The 16,742-nt window shown below is 40.8% G+C and overlaps 1 protein-coding gene across 2 annotated transcripts; it reads right to left on the bottom strand.

Annotated features, from left to right (window-relative positions):
• Positions 1–8,538: 8,538 nt before the first annotated feature.
• On the bottom strand, positions 8,539–16,211 carry TEX36 (testis expressed 36). 2 transcript variants are annotated; one of them, XR_006014575.1, is made up of 5 exons: positions 16,094–16,211; positions 15,125–15,256; positions 13,028–13,108; positions 11,030–11,723; positions 8,539–8,599 (listed from the first exon to the last, which is right to left on the bottom strand). XR_006014575.1 is itself a non-coding variant. In XM_042019564.1 (4 exons), exons 1-4 carry the CDS (start codon positions 16,142–16,144, stop codon positions 11,463–11,465), a joined length of 525 nt encoding a protein of 174 aa, XP_041875498.1. In that variant the 5' UTR covers positions 16,145–16,211; the 3' UTR covers positions 9,608–11,462. The 2 variants fall into 2 exon arrangements, 1 of the variants encoding a protein (XP_041875498.1); XM_042019564.1 differs by lacking the exon at positions 8,539–8,599 and having other exon boundaries at positions 9,608–11,723.
• Positions 16,212–16,742: the final 531 nt, after the last annotated feature.

The following is a 16,742-nucleotide window of genomic DNA, read 5'->3' on the forward strand; positions in this document are numbered from 1 at the left end:
GGGCAGCAAAAATCAATTTTATCGGTGCTGCCAAAAGACCTAGATGAGTTCTGGCCAGCTGTGCCCAGAAAGGAGTTTAAACTCATTACAAATTCCAGGCAAGCACTGAAGTTACCAGTAAGGTTTTTTTTACAGCAATAGTCAGAAAAGCCTGTGGATTCCAAGCTTCCATTTCCATGTAAAGCACCACATCTCCCTGACTGACCGACCAGGCTATTATGATTTGTGTATTAAAGCCTTGTGTTTTCCACCTATCGAGTGCATAAACAACAGTTTAACCTTTATCCCAAGGCATGTACACCCTTTTACTCCCAGAAAAATGAATTCATGTTTAGCAGTCAAATCAGTATCAATCTGACCTTTAAACACATCAGTGTTTCTTGGAAAAATATTATGGCTGGGATGCCTACTGTGGTAAACAATATTAGCTGCTCCAACCCATGGCTGAGCCATGCTGTGAGGAACCTTATCAAAATAAGGGGGTGGAAACCAGCAGGGACTGCAGATCTTCTGACAAACTCCACAGGATATGAAGAACAATGTAAATGTAACAGTACTGGCAGATATATTTCTATATTACTGTTCCAGAGATAACAGCTAAGGTGAATCATTTCCCACCACCTACAGCACTGAATTATTTCAAATTCTGAAGGGACCATATTTATTTCATTGGTAGGTAGCAATTTACTTAGCTGAAGATCATTATATTTATGTGTCTGTGAAATCCTCACAATAATTATATATTTGAGCTGCCTCAGAAGTGCTATATATATTCTCATTAGTCATGTACTTCCAAGGATATTATCATTTTTTTTTCCTTCAACAACCTTTGCAATCCGAGTGTGAAGTACTGCACTGCACATGAACCTCAATTCTTATAGTTTTCTTAAACTCCAGTTTAATCAAACAGCAGGGTGGCCTATATTCAAATGCAAATGCTAAGCGTGCTATGAAATATCTTCATTCCCTTAAATGACTGCACTGTGGAGCTTATTTAAAACAGACCACACTGTGCAACAAAACAGAGGAGGACATGGCAAAAAAGTCCCATTTGATATTACTTTTGCCAGACTTCTCCAAAAAAGGTCATGAAAATGTTCAGAGTAGGGTAAGGAGATGAAGGCGAGGGGGTTTCTTTCGTTCCAGTCCTATCTGTGCCAAGCAGTCAATTATACCCCGTGGGTGGAGAGAGGTCCATTTGTTTTCTTCAGTGCACTTCACAAGTCTCATGTGAAAAATATTTTGAAAACACAAAACGTCACAAAGCTCTAAATGCAAATGGCAGTCCGTGGAGCCAGAGATTAATAACCCAAGGAGGATCAGCCTTTGACTTGCAGTACACACTGACATTAAAACTTACAGCCCTCAGACCTGGAGGAGAAGATCATGCTGTCCTTCACACCAGCTTGTTACCCTCTTCATTGTTCCTTCGAGATCACCAGCTCATTTTTTCCCCTGGTCCTTTTTAAATGCAAAACTGAGATGAGGTGCCAGGCTGCCACCCCTGGAGATGGATGCTGGTGGTTAATGTAAACACTCCACCCTTCTGCAGAAAGGTTGAGCCAAAGAAACCGAAGGCCTTTAAAAACATTAATCCCTCGCATCACTACTCTCATTCTGTCCAGTTTCTTATTTATTTGAATACCTTCCACAAGCAATAAGGAAATGGCCACAGTTGTATTTTCCTTTACCACCCCTGCCAAATGCAGAGAGATTTCATAGTTTGTTTCTCCTGGTTTGGCTGATGGATTTTTCTTTCTCCTTTTTGAAAATAACTGGGTACAAAAAGATTTAATGTAGAACTTGGTTTGATACACCAGCTCATATCAGTTACTCACTAGCCTTAGACCTGCCAAAATGACAAGTCACAGCTAAAATCAACAGGCAGCACAGGTAGAAGACTCAACATTACATCTCATGGATGCAGTGAAGGAACAAAAGCAGCCACGGCCACTGTAAGATTGTGATGGTCCAGCAGGAATGGACTACAGCTACCAAAATCTCCAAAGAAAAGGGCAAGAGGCTAAATTCTGATTCAGGCTGTGTAAGCATGGGTTGAAACAAAGATAAACAGTTCTCCCTCCTTTTGCTGGTTTGGAAAATTGAGCAGTGAGGGAGATGCTGAGGAATATCAGTTCCTCCTATCATCAACTCATTTCAGCAGTAACCTTTACTCTTCCCTTTGGCAAGTACCTTAGTGCAGGAATTTGCCATGAAAATCCTACTTTTAAAAGAAAAGTTTCAGTTTAGATCACTGAAGAATCAATTTAAAAAGCAAAAGTACAAAGTTTCCTGGAAACCACCTGCATAGCAAATGAAAATCAAGCAGTAACTGACTTTGAGGAACTCACTGCACCTCTCATCCTACATATTTATCTATATCTATGCCATAAACACACACACGACACTCTTGACTTTGCTTCTAGAACTAAGCAGTGCAGTTACACATAGGTTCTACCTTTTCAGGTGAGCACCTATTCCTACCGATAGAAATTTATTTATTTATTTATTTATTTAGACACTCCATGGTTGTGGAAGCAAGCACTGAGCAAACGTAAATAAGCATAACTTGGCAAACAGACAGCCCCACTGTGAAACCCATCCACGGCAAATTAATCAGCCTAAAAGACCCTCACTGTTTGAAATTGGGCTTCCTAATCTATGATGGCTGCCACATTTAGTTTATGATGATATAAAATAAACATCACACCTTTAAACTTCTTCCAGGGTTGATAAATCAGCTCAGAGGGGATGACTCTCACAAGAGGATCATGCTTGTGGTTAGCAGAGTCCCACAGATACACAAGAGATGCAATTATGCTGGAATAGCCAATTCTTGAGTTCTGACATGGCTTATTATTTAACTAGCAAACAAGGAACTTTTTCAACTTAATTGCAGCCTGGCTATTCTAATGCTGAACTTTCCATCCTTCTTCTCCTTTAACTACAGCCTTCATAGAATTTTGTTTTATTTTAATTCTTTGGTTGTTGATGTGCCCATTCCTTGGATCTGTTTTGTACCTGCTATGGATATGCACAGCTCCTGAATGAGGTAAGTGTAGTTGCTGATAAGATTCACCCCATCACAGCTCGTTTGTTAGAAATTTGTGATTCAGATTAAAGGAATTTGCAGCATTAATTTCAGCCATGCACTGACAGAGGTTCTTAACAGCAGTAGTGCAGTGCTTCTGAAATGTATGAAATTACTGACACTCTTGGTGGCATGGTTACATTTGGATGCATCTTCAGGTGATATTGTGCCTTGTATCATACTGTAGGTATGTCTGATAAGGAATTTATAACTACAGGAGGCAGCACTAAATATGTATCAGGAAATATCTGCATGATCTGCAGTGTGTGAGGGGAGCTGAGCTCTGACCAGCGTGAGAATCCATGGAGCTGCAGGTGCTGATCGCCACCTCAGTCATACACCAAGGACACAAACTTGTCCTGCCTGAAACCATTTCTGTCCCCCTGCAAGGTAACGCTTCCATCACCCTAAACACAAGGAACAAATGATTTTCACTAATTAACAAACAGCCTTGGCACAGGGCCCAGGCTCCGACTGCCCGTGCTCCGGTACCGGCTGGAAGGAGCACGGCAGAGCAACAGCTTTGGCAGGATTGGGACTTGAAAGGTCAAGTAATTACCAGCCTTTCGGAAGCATAAACTGCCTTTAAAGTCAGCAGAGCAAGCAAAAACTATTAGGAGATTCATCCAACATTTATCTTTTAACTTGTTATCTCTGATACACAAACTCATTCTTATACTGTTTGCATTGCAGTGCATAAAATATTAAAATTAAAAGGCTTAGGGACTTCTGGGGGGAAAGAAGAGAGTAAAACTATTTTAGATTCAGAAACATTTCATCAATATGTAGTGTATTTGCATACTGGAATCAGAGAGTCCTGATTATGCATGTTTATTGATTCTGGCTTTGTTTTGATTAATGATAAAACTATGATCCGCCTTGTAAGGTAGAAGGGCTTGAGGGAGCTCAGTGCAATACGAATGGTTTGTATTTTAAGAAATCCTATTTATGCAAATAAGATCACATTCACATGCATTTTGCTCAAGCATGGTTGTAACAAAGCTCTCCAAACATTCTCTTTTATACTCTGGATGATTTGGGGAGGCATGTTTAATACAAAAATGCTGCATAACAATTACTTTTTTCTTCATTATGAATGACTCCCATTATATCACCTTGGACAAAAGAACAAGCTTCAATTCCCACTGCGCCTAATTTATTATCACAGCCAAAGATATTGTTTTGTGTCAGAGTGAATGGAATATTTCTAGAAATGGATTTCAAAAATCCTGTTGGGGAAGTTCAAGGGGAGTAGGGAGAAGTGAGGAAGAAAAAACAATCCAGAGCTGGTTGGAAAAGTTTTTGCATTTCTGGAAAAGCAATGTTGGCATGTTTGCCTCCAGTCTGGAAAGGGGGAGAGAGGTTTCCATCAGACAAAGCAGCTGTAGATGCTCATTATCAGAGTGCAAGGAAAACGTGAGGACAGACTCCCAATGTGTCATGTCCTAAGGACATCAAGAGTTGTGACAGATTCTATTCCTGTCTTTAGTTACCAGCATTTAGACCATACACTGAGCAGTGGACTGAAATGATTCTGAATTTATCCAACCAGACATCTGCACATCAAGATAAATAAAATTATCAGTTGGCCTGTGTTCTGACACATGAATTATCTCACAAATCTCAGCAGGATCTCTGCCTGTTTGACAGCTGCCATATTGGCTTCTGATATCTACTTTGGCAGCAAGATCAGCATCTAGAGAATTTGAACATCAGAGCAACCTGTGAATAAGTGAAGGACTGGAGGTGAGGAAAATCTTCCTCCTTAAGTTATATAATTCCCAAACACATTTTTTTTGACAACTTGATAGTCTAAAGCTGTGCTGTAGAAGAAGGATACGGAACAAAAGTGTCCACATCTGCAAGCAAGGCAGATCCATCTACTAAGAGACCCTGTGACAACTTCTTTTTAAAGGACAGTGGGGTTTAAAGGTTCTGTGGGCTGTTGGGGCTGGGGACAATAGAACACCAAGAGAACACCAATGGAACACCAAGAGAACACCTCCCCTCCCATCATCCTCCACTGACTCTGAATATTTGCTTCCACAGCAGTTCAGAGCTGCTTCATGCTGCAGGAAATCTGGTTGAACCCCTTCTCCAGGTGCTCCTGTGTATTTGGAGAGAGACCCAGCCAAGCTCAGAGGGAAGAGAAGGGGTCAGCTGAACAGCAAGTAAGGGTCAGGCTGCCATGCCACCATTCCTGCAGCTGAAGGACTTGATTTCTCTTGGAAATTTGGGCTCTTAATGTCTTCACTGGTTAATAAACCCTCTTCTACTTCAGGGACTCTGTTACATGAAATAGATGAAATGTTCATCGTGCTCTTCCAGCTCCAGCTGCTGGGAATTTTTCTCCAGTTTCAGAAGAAATGCTATTGCCCACAGAAAGCCTTTGCTTGACAGCGTTCTCAGGAATGCAGCATTCCCAGGCTGCAGAGCAGCCTCTGCTTCACGGCTCCGCAGGGATCCCCCTCTGGAGGTACTGAGAGTCAGGAATAACAGAGCCACAAGGAAAGAATGGGGAGATCCCTGCTATTTTCTGAACACAGCCCTCCCTCAGTGGGGAGCTCAGGGCAGAGGAACTGCTGCCACAGGGCCCTTCCCAGTTGCTCTGCAAGAAGGGATCAGCTAAGCCATGAGGGGACACACACATTTCTGCCTCCAAAAAAACAAGTTTCACTCATTTTTCAACTCACTTGAAAAGGCAAATATAGACTGAAATTTCAAATTTTGTAAGGAATTATTTAACCCAGAGGCTAAAGCTGTTTTATATTTAAGCCTGAATTTAGCTTGAAGCATAAAGAAAACTGTAGCATAAATTAGCACATATTGAAAACTCAATGCTAGAGAGATAAAAAGTTGGTTTAAATCCAAGTAGTAAACCAAAAAACAGATTTTGTGAATTTGCTGGATACCGTCAGTGATTAAATAAGTAACTGTAATCAGATTATAGTCTCTCTGAGACAAAATAAAATAAATTACTATTGAAAAAACCTTTGAACTTTGTCAGCATCAAACCCCATGAAATATTTCTATTTATGTCGGAATCAAGTTGTTGCATTTCTCTGACACAATTTGAGAGCTCACTGATACCAGTATAAATCTGATAATTCAACTCCCAACTGAAGTTCTTACACTAATATAACACATTAAAAAATCAAGCCGTTCAACACATCTGCCCTCCTATGGAACCAAACCGCATTGCATGTCATAAAATAGTCTGAAAATTAAATGTTAATTCTCATCTAAATGATAGCACGTTTAATTCAGAATGAAAATTAACATCCCACATGCACTGAAAACCTGCACAGCAATGCTGAAAAGCTGAAGTGTGGAGTTTAACACCAGGAACAAAGATAAGATTAGGCATTTTTTATGGATAATATCGTGCTTCTGTATCAACAGTCTTCCCCTCAAGCCCTCTTCTTTTTTTTTTAAGTCTTTAAACCGGGTGCTTAACTCGGTCCACTAAATATTCTGCAATATGTTGATCATGCTGGTTTTTAATTTCAACTCAACTGAAGAAGCATTGTTTAAAAGAATCACTATATCCCAGGGGAATCAGGAAATTAAACTTTATTTATTGGGTTTGGCTTTCCCATAGGTAGACAGAGCCATATAGCATCTGATTACCCTGTGAGGTGAGGCACGGCTTGAAAAAGAGCCCTGCCAATGTGCCACTGGGCCATTGATTAATTGAGCAACAAGACGAGGAGGTTTGTCACTTAGGGTCATTAATGCATGCCTACAATGCCATTTGAGGCATGAGTGCCTGGGTGGTATTATAGGGCCTGAGCCCACAAAAGTTTACATCTGGGCACAGGACTTGACACTTGCGCTGCTCTGTTTGCATGTGAACATTGCCATTTTGGAATACACTGGGCAGTCCAAACACAACCTTCCTTTTTGCGAGTGGTGGGGTGAGTTTTAAATTTATTTTCATAGCATGGTTTGAGTTACAAAATTTCTTTCATTTCATAGAATATTGAAAAGGATCACAAAAATACATACACATTGCTATCAGAGTAGTGCTCTATGACCACTATTTCTACACATCCTACAGCAAGGAATTAAAAGAAAAGGTATTCCTAAGATTCTTCTGAATTTCTGAACCAGTTCAGGCAACCCGGAAAACCATCACCCTCTACTTGGTCTGCCAGAGCAGCTGCATTTTGTTTGCAATAGTTAAACACTGGCCTGGTGAGAAAGCACAGGATTTTCCCTGGTTCAGGGGGCTGGGCACTCACCTGTGAGCAGGCATTCCTGAATTCCTGAGTTCTGGTCCTTGCAGTCCCAGAGGTCGCCTCCAAGCATTTCTTTGCTTCTGTTTGAATTAAACTTACCTGTTTCAAACTACTTTTTTTTTTCTGTGCACCACATTAAAAAATGAAAATTTGAAATACTTCACTTTCAGGTGAATATAGTGAAGAACAACAAGCTTGATCAGACAAGAGTTAACATGCTTTCCATAAAAGCAGCTGCTTTTCCAAATCATAAATTGGTTGTTTTACTGGTTCACTCACTGGTTCACTCACTGGTTCACTTTACTGGTTCACTCACTATGGCTAAACATCCAATTTAAGGTCAGTTAGGATTGCTTCCCTGTTAAATGGCCTTCCCTTTAATTAGATATTCCACAGATAATGTTCTAACAGCTTGTCATTTTATTACTTCGTTGGGGAGGCAGGAATAAACCAAGAAATTTGGGATGAGGCAGCTCTTCATAGTTTTTTCCCACTCCGGAGTGGAATGGGTCTCTGTCCTTGCCATCTACTGCTCATTAGACAATGTAGCAGCAGCAGGGAAGTCTTAAGGAAAATAATAATAATAATAATAATAATAATGTTTGTGTACTATAACTTAAAGATAGAGATGCTTAATCTGAAGTTTCTACTTAATTTCAGAAACTTCATTCAGCATGGTCAGTGTATCAACACAGACATTTCCATTAGATACAGGCCTGTACCCTTGGTTCAGCACCACCACAGTTACACCAACATTTTCCTCAGTTGGGGAAACATTAAACCAGGATAAGAGCATTTAAAGAAACTTAATATTATCCACACATGAATTATAGCACTGTAAATAAATGAGCATCAACTTTGGGTTTAGACAGAGCTGGGACACAGCTGCCACTGTGTAACTGCGGCACAGGGAAGGAAAAGGTCTCATCTCCAGTGCCACATCCGCATCAAGTTACTTCACTCTAACCTTGAGAGTACAAGCTAAGGAACAACATTTCAGCTACATGGAGTGATTACATTATGAACACAGTGATCAGATTAACAGCAGATGACTTGGAAGTCAAACTGCTGCATCCCCACTGAATTACCAGCTCCACAAGCAGCAGTACTCATACAACATCAGGGTCTCTAATGACTGTAAACAGCATTTCATTGGTCACAACACTTCATAAATGACACAGCCACAAGAGGTGACATCCAGCTTACCAGGGGCATCATGGGCTGAGCGACAGCAGCTTTGGTGGAGGTGGAGACCATGTCCTCACATCTTGTTATCAGCAAGCAGGGCAGAAAGAAGGAAAAAACCCCAAGCACACTGTAAACAAGTGGGTGTAACACTGCAGACACAGGCACAAGACTGTTACCCAGTACCCAGTACAGCTCCACCAGCCACCTGAGAGCCAAGCTGGCTTCAGCCAGGGCATGGAAACTTCAGTGGCTAAGTTGCTACTCTTCAGCTCAGCTCTATTAATCACGGAATCACAGATTATCCTGAGCTGGGAGGGATCCACAGGGATCATCAGTCCAACCCCTGGCCCTACACAGACACCCCAACAATCCTGCCCTGTGCATCCCTGGGAGCATTGTCCAAATGCTCCTGCAGCTCTGGCAGCCTTGGGGCCAGGACCATTCCCTGGGGAGCCTGTTCAGCCCTCTGGTTTAACTTTTTTTGTTTGATTTTGAGTTCTGTGAATTTAAGTAACACACTGAAAACACTTTTAAATTAACACAAAAAAGATTTCCTAAGAGTGCTGTATAGACAGTCCCTACATTGATGCAGGCTCAGGAGAAAAAGAGGGCAACAATACTCCTTGGTAAGGATTATAGGGGGAAGTCTGTTGTTTCTGTAAAGAGGGTGTTTGGGTTTTTTTAATAAAACAAGGCACAAAAAAAGTCCATCCTTATCAACACCACTAAGAACACTTAGGCTGATTTAACCCACAGTACGCTCACTCTGCTGAGCCTACCTACACCCATCTGATCCCAATGAACTCCTAGCCAGGAGCACTTTCCTGCACTGACTAGAAAATTTTAGGGGAGTTACCAGCCTTACTTTTGTCTCTTCCATTCCCCAAGAAGCAAAAAAATCCATGTTCAAAAAAGTTTTAACTCAATAGGACCTTCTTCTCAGAGACATTATCATCACAAGATTAAACAAACTGATGGTTTCTAGCCAAGTACACAAATTTATCTGGGGAATTCATTACTCATTTCCAAATTCAGTGTATCATGTCTCCTGTTATTTACCCAAGAAACACTGGCAGAGCATGAGATCTGTCAGAATCACCTGTTTTATTCAACCCAGCACACTGTATTTCAGTTTATAAGGGTTTCATGATCTCTTCAGTTTCTCCTCTGGAATCTTTATTACAATATAGTTGGAAATATGTATTAACCCAAAGGTACTTTTTTCTTTTTTTTAATCACGTTTTAACGAAAATGAGAAGAAAAAAAAGAAAAAGAGGTGAAAATAAAGAAATCTGGAATGTTTCTGTCGGTGTTTTAAGGCATAACAAACTACAGTAATTTATTTCACCACATCCAGTTGTAACGCTAAACCACAGATAAACATTACTAATGGAGCAAGAATGTGTTCCTTCCTTCTGATGGAGGTCCAAGATTGCCTTTTGGAGTTTGCCAAACAGCATGGGGCACTTCATTCACCATGTGATTGGCACACACTTCAGTTCTGAATCAGTTTGGGGATGAAATTGTTGGCTAAAGCTCTGGAAATTCTGACTCTGGAGCTGTCAGGGAGGCTGTCTTTACTTTGAGAAAAAGCAATTCATTTTAATAGCACTATGTTGCTTGGCTTTTTATTTGGTTTTACATTGTTCATTGATGTTTTGGATTTTGATGTATTGTGCAGCACCCCAAGAACTCTAACAGGGGCAACTTCATTTAAAAAATTAGTTTATTATTTCAACATGTGCTAATAAAATTGCTACATGTTCGGGCAGTCCAATCCCATCTACTTTGATGGCACACAAAAAGGCCATCAGCCACTGCATGCTGACACCAAAGGATGTATCTCTTCACTGAAAGGCAGAAACGTCATTTCTTAACTGAGCTCATGTTCAAGGAAGCTCTTACAATGCAGGGAATTCTAAGGGTCAAGGGTTTATTTTCCCATTTATCTTGTAAATAAAGGAAATTATCTCATAAACTTATGATTTATTTTTTTTTTAGTCAACATTATTTTACATAGCAACAAGCTTATTTGTAGGATATTTTAAGACACACAGTTTGGCTTATTATTTTTATTGATACTAATGGAAATGATCCAGAAGAGGAAAACACATCATCTGGAGGTCTGACTCTACTGCCTGCCATATCCTAACGTCAGTGAATATTCTGGGAGCAGAGTGCTTGGAGGACTGGGTTTGAATTATCTTCCCTGGGGACATATAAGTATAAAATCATGAATTATTTGAAGATCCAGTCCACCCCAAACTCAAACCTCCATGCAACACTTCAGGTCAAGCTTTTTACAGCCATGAATCGAATTTGTGGGTGCACCAATGTTGTTCACAACACTCTTTCTTTTCTCACTTCTACAACTGCTGTGCTAGAACCAAACAGGACACTTATTTTGCACAGCAATCTAATGCATAGCTTCTTTTTTTACCTACTTTCTCTAATGGCTGGTCACCTGCCTCCTCAGCCATGAAACCTTTCAGAAATGTTTCTCTCTTACCTGAACACACACGGGTTTGGCTCCCTGCTGTGGTAATCCCTCGAGGATCCAGTTCCATTACGCTCCTGTGTCAATACAGGTGCTGTCAGCTGCCTGAGGTACAGCCCTGCCACTGATTCAGAAGCTGAAGAAGCTTAGGTATCAAGATGGGGGTCAACCAGAATCAGATGACCCAAGCACAATCCCTATCTCTGTTCTCTTAATAGAGATATGTCTAAAAATATGCACAATCTTGCTTTTCTTTATAATGCTCCTCTTCTTTAAAGTTTTTATAGTACTGTATGTTTTCAGAGTAATGTAAGGCTGTTGATCACAATGAACTCTCAACTGTACTGCCACGTGCGCTTTACACCAATGTTTATTCCTTCACCATTGGTTTGAGTAGTGAACAGTTCAGGTTTGCTAGGTCAGTGCTCCAGAGGTGTTTTGCTAATTAAGATGACTTGTATGGCTGCACGGCTTTTTCATCTTCGGGAGCAGGTTTGTTGCTGCACTGGTTTTGGGTGTGGTGTTTCGGGTAGCGCCTACAACCCCGGCCCTCGTTGTTTCCAGGGGTCGGATCTGCCACAAATGAGGTCTGGTAAACGGTTAAGAAGCTGTTGCTGTTGCTCTGGTCTGGTGCATGAGCCCACTCAAAGAAGTTATGGGAGGTGTGTCTCTGTTTCTCTGGATCCAACTTCCTCAGGCCCATGCCCTAGGAAAAAAAAAGGAAAGAAAAATTCATGCAAACATATGACTTCCAGTCACAGCTTCACAGATGAATCTTGTAACAGTCACTACCCCACTGGGAAGTGAACGAAGCTGTTACCACAGTGATTTCAAGAACTCATGGTCGATCTTTAGCAAGTTAAAAATAATATTGTCAGACTTGCCTGTATGAACATTTTTGGTTGCATATATAATGGAAAATCTGCTGACCTTCCACCTCTCAGTGCTAATAAACCACTTTTACTTTGCATTTCTGTAGCACACCATCTACTCAAGGCTATTTAGCTACACTTCGCTAAATTAATCTTCAGAGGCACCCAGAGAAATAGGTTAATAATTCTAGGTTTGGACTGCAATAAAGAAACTGAGACAGACCATGAAATCTGAATCTTCAATGCTATCCCTTGTGTGTCAAAACACAAAGAGACAGAGCCTGATTTTCACACTCCACAGCCTGCAGGAAATTTATCTGGAATTATGGTTGATCAGTATCTCTAAAACTATGAGACACTGCACAAAGTGCACAGAAATGGAGGTTACTCAGTGAATAATGAATTCCAAAAAGTCTAGGCCTGACAGAGCCCAAAGTCAGACAAACTCCCTATATCACAACTCACTGCTTTACTCATTATCCTGGGAACTGCACTATTTCTTTTGCTGCCTGGAATGATATCAACAATCTAAGGCAAGTGGAAGAACATGAAACTGTTGCCCATACAGAAAAGCCCAAAACAATTTAAATTCTAGTCAAAGTTGTGGCTTCTGCAGCATACATTTAAACAGGAGTATTGTAAAGAGATGTGGATTGGAAGAGAATGCATTCTTGAGATATACTGTGGGTATCTTAAGGTCCTTTGGTTAAATTTGTGATAAAGATGAGTCTGAACAAAATATTTGGGACTGTGAATTACAAGTGGCTGAGATCTCTACAAAAATTCATTGCAAGGCCAATCACTTCTAGCAGACTAACAGGGCATGTAACTGGGAACAAAACCAAAACAGGAATAAAATGCCTGCCAGAGACACAAATCATGGCTTTTTTCTTCCCTTTGAACTGTGCCACTCTCAGTGACTGTGTAAGCTGCTGCACACCCATGACAGTCCCAGAGAAGTCCCACTCCTATACAATAAAAAGTGTATTTTTCTGTGCTATTTACATTTTTGTCTTCTCACAAATCTTAGCATTTATTCTTTCTTTTTTTTACAGGAGACTGAAAAGATGCTGTATTTAATCTCTGGCAGACCAACAGATCTGAACTTGCTTGATTTGTCTCAGTACTGGGTACTTACCAAGTCAAAATACTCTGCTGCATTGCATATGTCGTGTCTGTTGTCATGAGAAGAGAATGGGAAATGGTTGTTTCCTGCTTTCTGAAAGAAAAGAAATGACAGCAAAAAATTATGAATTTTCTTATACCTTGTTTGGAGTCTATTAGTCTTAGTTCTTATAGTCTGAAATTACAGCTGCCTTTGTTCTAGCACAGAACACATATTCCTCTGTTAAATATTCAACTGCACATTATTTTCTAGAGGTAATGTGGACTTTGTATTTTTTTTTAATAAAATCATCAGGAGGATTTGCTGAATATATACATGATTAATATAAAAGTGGGAATTTTCAAATAAGAAATGATACATTCTGTCTGCAGCAAAATGCTGGATATATGTCAGGATTGCCTTGCTTGATTAAGTAGTAGGCCTAAAGCTAATTAAAATAAACTACAAAAGGGACCTCAAAACTGAATTAGTCTGTGATTTATGAACTGAATGTCATGGACACTGCTTGTTGCAGGGGAAGTGGAGGAGGTATTAATTGCTTAACTAATTTATAATCTCATTCTTTAACATGATGTTCATCCAGTCTCTAAATGAAACTAGAGTTTCAGAAGAAAAAAGGGACAACAAAAAAGCTCTTTTAGAAATAATGAACATATTTGGCTTTTTAAATGCTTGTTATATATCATTGCAATATTCCAATTATGATATTCCTCCCCAAACAAAAAAAGCAAGTTTTAATGTAACACAGTCTAAAAGAGGTGTTTCAAGAGGAGGGGAATCTGAATCAGTTCTAAAGATAAATGCAACTGGAGACCTGATCCAGCAAGAAGATTCACCAGACACAAAATCTGCCTGCATGGGGTCAGCTGCAGGGTCAGATCTCAGGATATTTGGTTTACTAGGCAGATTCTCTACCTTTTTTTAGGTATGTTCACATGTTCACTTGTCTCATACAGATTCAACCAGACTGTAGTTCAATGGGCTCATACATGTGTTTGAAAATAAGCACCTTCTGAGCGTATAAAATTTCTTACTAAATTATACTACTGCAATTAAAAGTCAATCTCAACATTTCAGGAATAGTGTTTATTACCAGTGCCTAAACAAACTTCCTCAGATTGTTCCATTTTAGCCTTTAGTGTATCTTCATGCTCTCGTCACTGATCTCAGATGAATTCTTAATTTATGACAGAGAAGAATTTCCCTAATTCTATTTAAAAGTGGAGGGCTGGTAAAGACAAGGCATGAAACACCAGGTGAACAGTCACACTGGTGTTGATAAAAGGTCCCTCCACCCTGGTTCTCCTTTTCAGGCAGTGGCTAAGGCCAGATGTTCCACAGAAAGGTAGATGTAATATTAACACAGTGTATACTCATGTTACAATATATTCTCCTTTTCAGTAGCCCCAAGCTTCCCTTTTAAATATTCCTTCCAAGTCCATTTCTGCGCTTCATTATAGCAAAACCTGCGAAATGAACCCACTGTAATTGCTGTGCTTATAGGAAATGGAAATAGAAAACGTTCTGTGCACAAAGTGGGTGGGTAAAGCAAAGCTCAGTGTGATGATAAAATAAGGACATGAAAACGTGCTTACAACACTGCAACATTTTAAATACTTGTGATTTTAAAAAATAATGTATTTCTTTTCATCCTAAAATTTTTCACAAATCTCATTTTAAAGCAAGCCTTAAAAATGCTTCAAATGAGAAGCTTCTAACTTTTTAATGATCAAAAGAATAACCCTTTGTGTGAATATACTGAATTTCCTACAGCGGATCAAATTTCCATTAAACGTCCTTACAGGGCTTTACACACAGTCTGTGGGCTGAGATTGATCACAGTGTATTCGGTGTCTCAATAATAAAAGGGAAAATCAGCAATAATACAGCAAGACTTTGAGCAACCAAAATGATAAGTGAGTAACAGGGAAATATGTTTCCTCCGCAGCACAGGCAGCAATCACTCCATCCCCTGAGGCACAAAGTCTGCCAGCCCGCTGTGACTGCTCCGCCAACGACCCTGAGTGCTGTTCTTACTTACAACTTCGCGAGTGACAACTTGCAAAAGAGCTCCGAAAATCGGCTGTGTTGCCACAGGAACTGACTCACCTGCTCCCGAGCTTTGTATTCCAGCGGCATTCTAAATTCCGTTCCCAGAGCGGCTGCCGAGTTCAGGACGTGTTTAAGTGAAGCGCTTGTTGTTGATTCCAGCTCGCCCTGGCCATCTCCAGCGTGAGCAAACTAGAAAATAATGAAGATTATGACCCTTTAAAATAAAATCCAACTAAAAAACCAAACCAAACAAAAACAACCCCACAAATAAATATGATCAGAAATGTGGGCAAAATGGTATTTGCCCATTTATCTTTTATTACTTGGATTGCAGCAGCACCTAGTGGCGTCTGGAAAAATGAGGAGCCTCCCACACACAAAGCTAAACCCTAATAAAGACCTTCGAACGTAGATAAAATTAACCAGACAAGAATTTTAGGAACCTTCAAGACAAGAATACCCAGGAACTTTCTGGAAACTGTTTATATAGCAATAACCACCAAGGAAAACAACGACCTTCCTCCCCCCCCCCCCCCATGCTACTCCTACTGTTGTACAGGTTTGAAAACACAAAATTTTCAGGAACAGCTTAACCAAACATCAAAGCCAAAGAGTTCAGAGAGTGAGGAACAGCCTGTGCCAGGAGTGTCACAGTGCCCTGGGATGCCAAGACATCCCAGCCTAGCACTTCCGATGGGATCACAGTGTTCTCCTGGAGGCGAAGACCAAGGCAAACCTTGGCTGGAGTCCTCCAGAAGAGAAGGAAAATCAGCCAGGGCTAACTATCAAATAAGAGACCTCCAGCATTGCTGGAAAACTGGAAAAAAAAAATCCAGCCAGGCTTAGTTAGCAAGCCAGGACTTTTGCACACTTCCTCTGAATACCTAGGACACCGTTCCCTTACACAGCTCAGGAATGGGAAGATTCATTTCTGGTTTAAGGACAAAGTCACCCTTAGTGCTTCTTTGAGAGTTTAAGGATAAAGAAGGCCTGTGGGGGACACGGGGACTCCTGCCTGACCCTTACCCAGTCACCAGGGCGCCGCTTGCCGGCCTGCTCGCACCCCTCCTCAGACATGGCTCGGTGTCACTGCCACCCCTGGACACTCTGCCAGGGCCACCGCGGCTCCTTGGTGACCTGCTCACACACTGGGGCATGTGTAGAATCCTCCCCTGTGACCTCAGAGCCTCCCTGGTGTTTCAGTGAGATCCACACAACCAAAAGCAACTCTGGGCAACGCTGCTCTTGCCCATGTGCTGCCGGGAAGGGGGAAATAACAGCTCATAAAAGCATTGAATGTTAAAAACAAATCAGTTCCGCACAATCACTTCAGTGACACTTTACAGCCTGAATAGGAATGCATGCAGAGAGTTGTTTTTGAGGAAAACCCCAAGGACGTTAGGGACAGAATTTTTAAGATGCAACTTCCTTCTCTTTTGAAAATGGTTTTACACATACACACATCTTAATTGAACACACAACCAGTATTTACAGAAGACCTGACTGCGTCTTAATGGGTTTCTTTGCTTTTGAGTTTGAGCGCTGACTTGGAAACATCCCAACTCCGTAACTGTCAGCACACTTGGCCAGTGTAGCACAAACCAAAACTTTGCCTCCTTGGCCTTGACAGACTGTAAAGAAGATGACACTTGTGTCCTTTTTGGCTTCAAACTGA

The sequence above is a fragment of the Corvus kubaryi genome, unplaced genomic scaffold (assembly GCF_017639235.1).
Source record: "Corvus kubaryi isolate FWS band 111438036 unplaced genomic scaffold, C.kubaryi_AGA036_p1.0 138, whole genome shotgun sequence".
Taxonomy (NCBI): domain Eukaryota; kingdom Metazoa; phylum Chordata; class Aves; order Passeriformes; family Corvidae; genus Corvus; species Corvus kubaryi.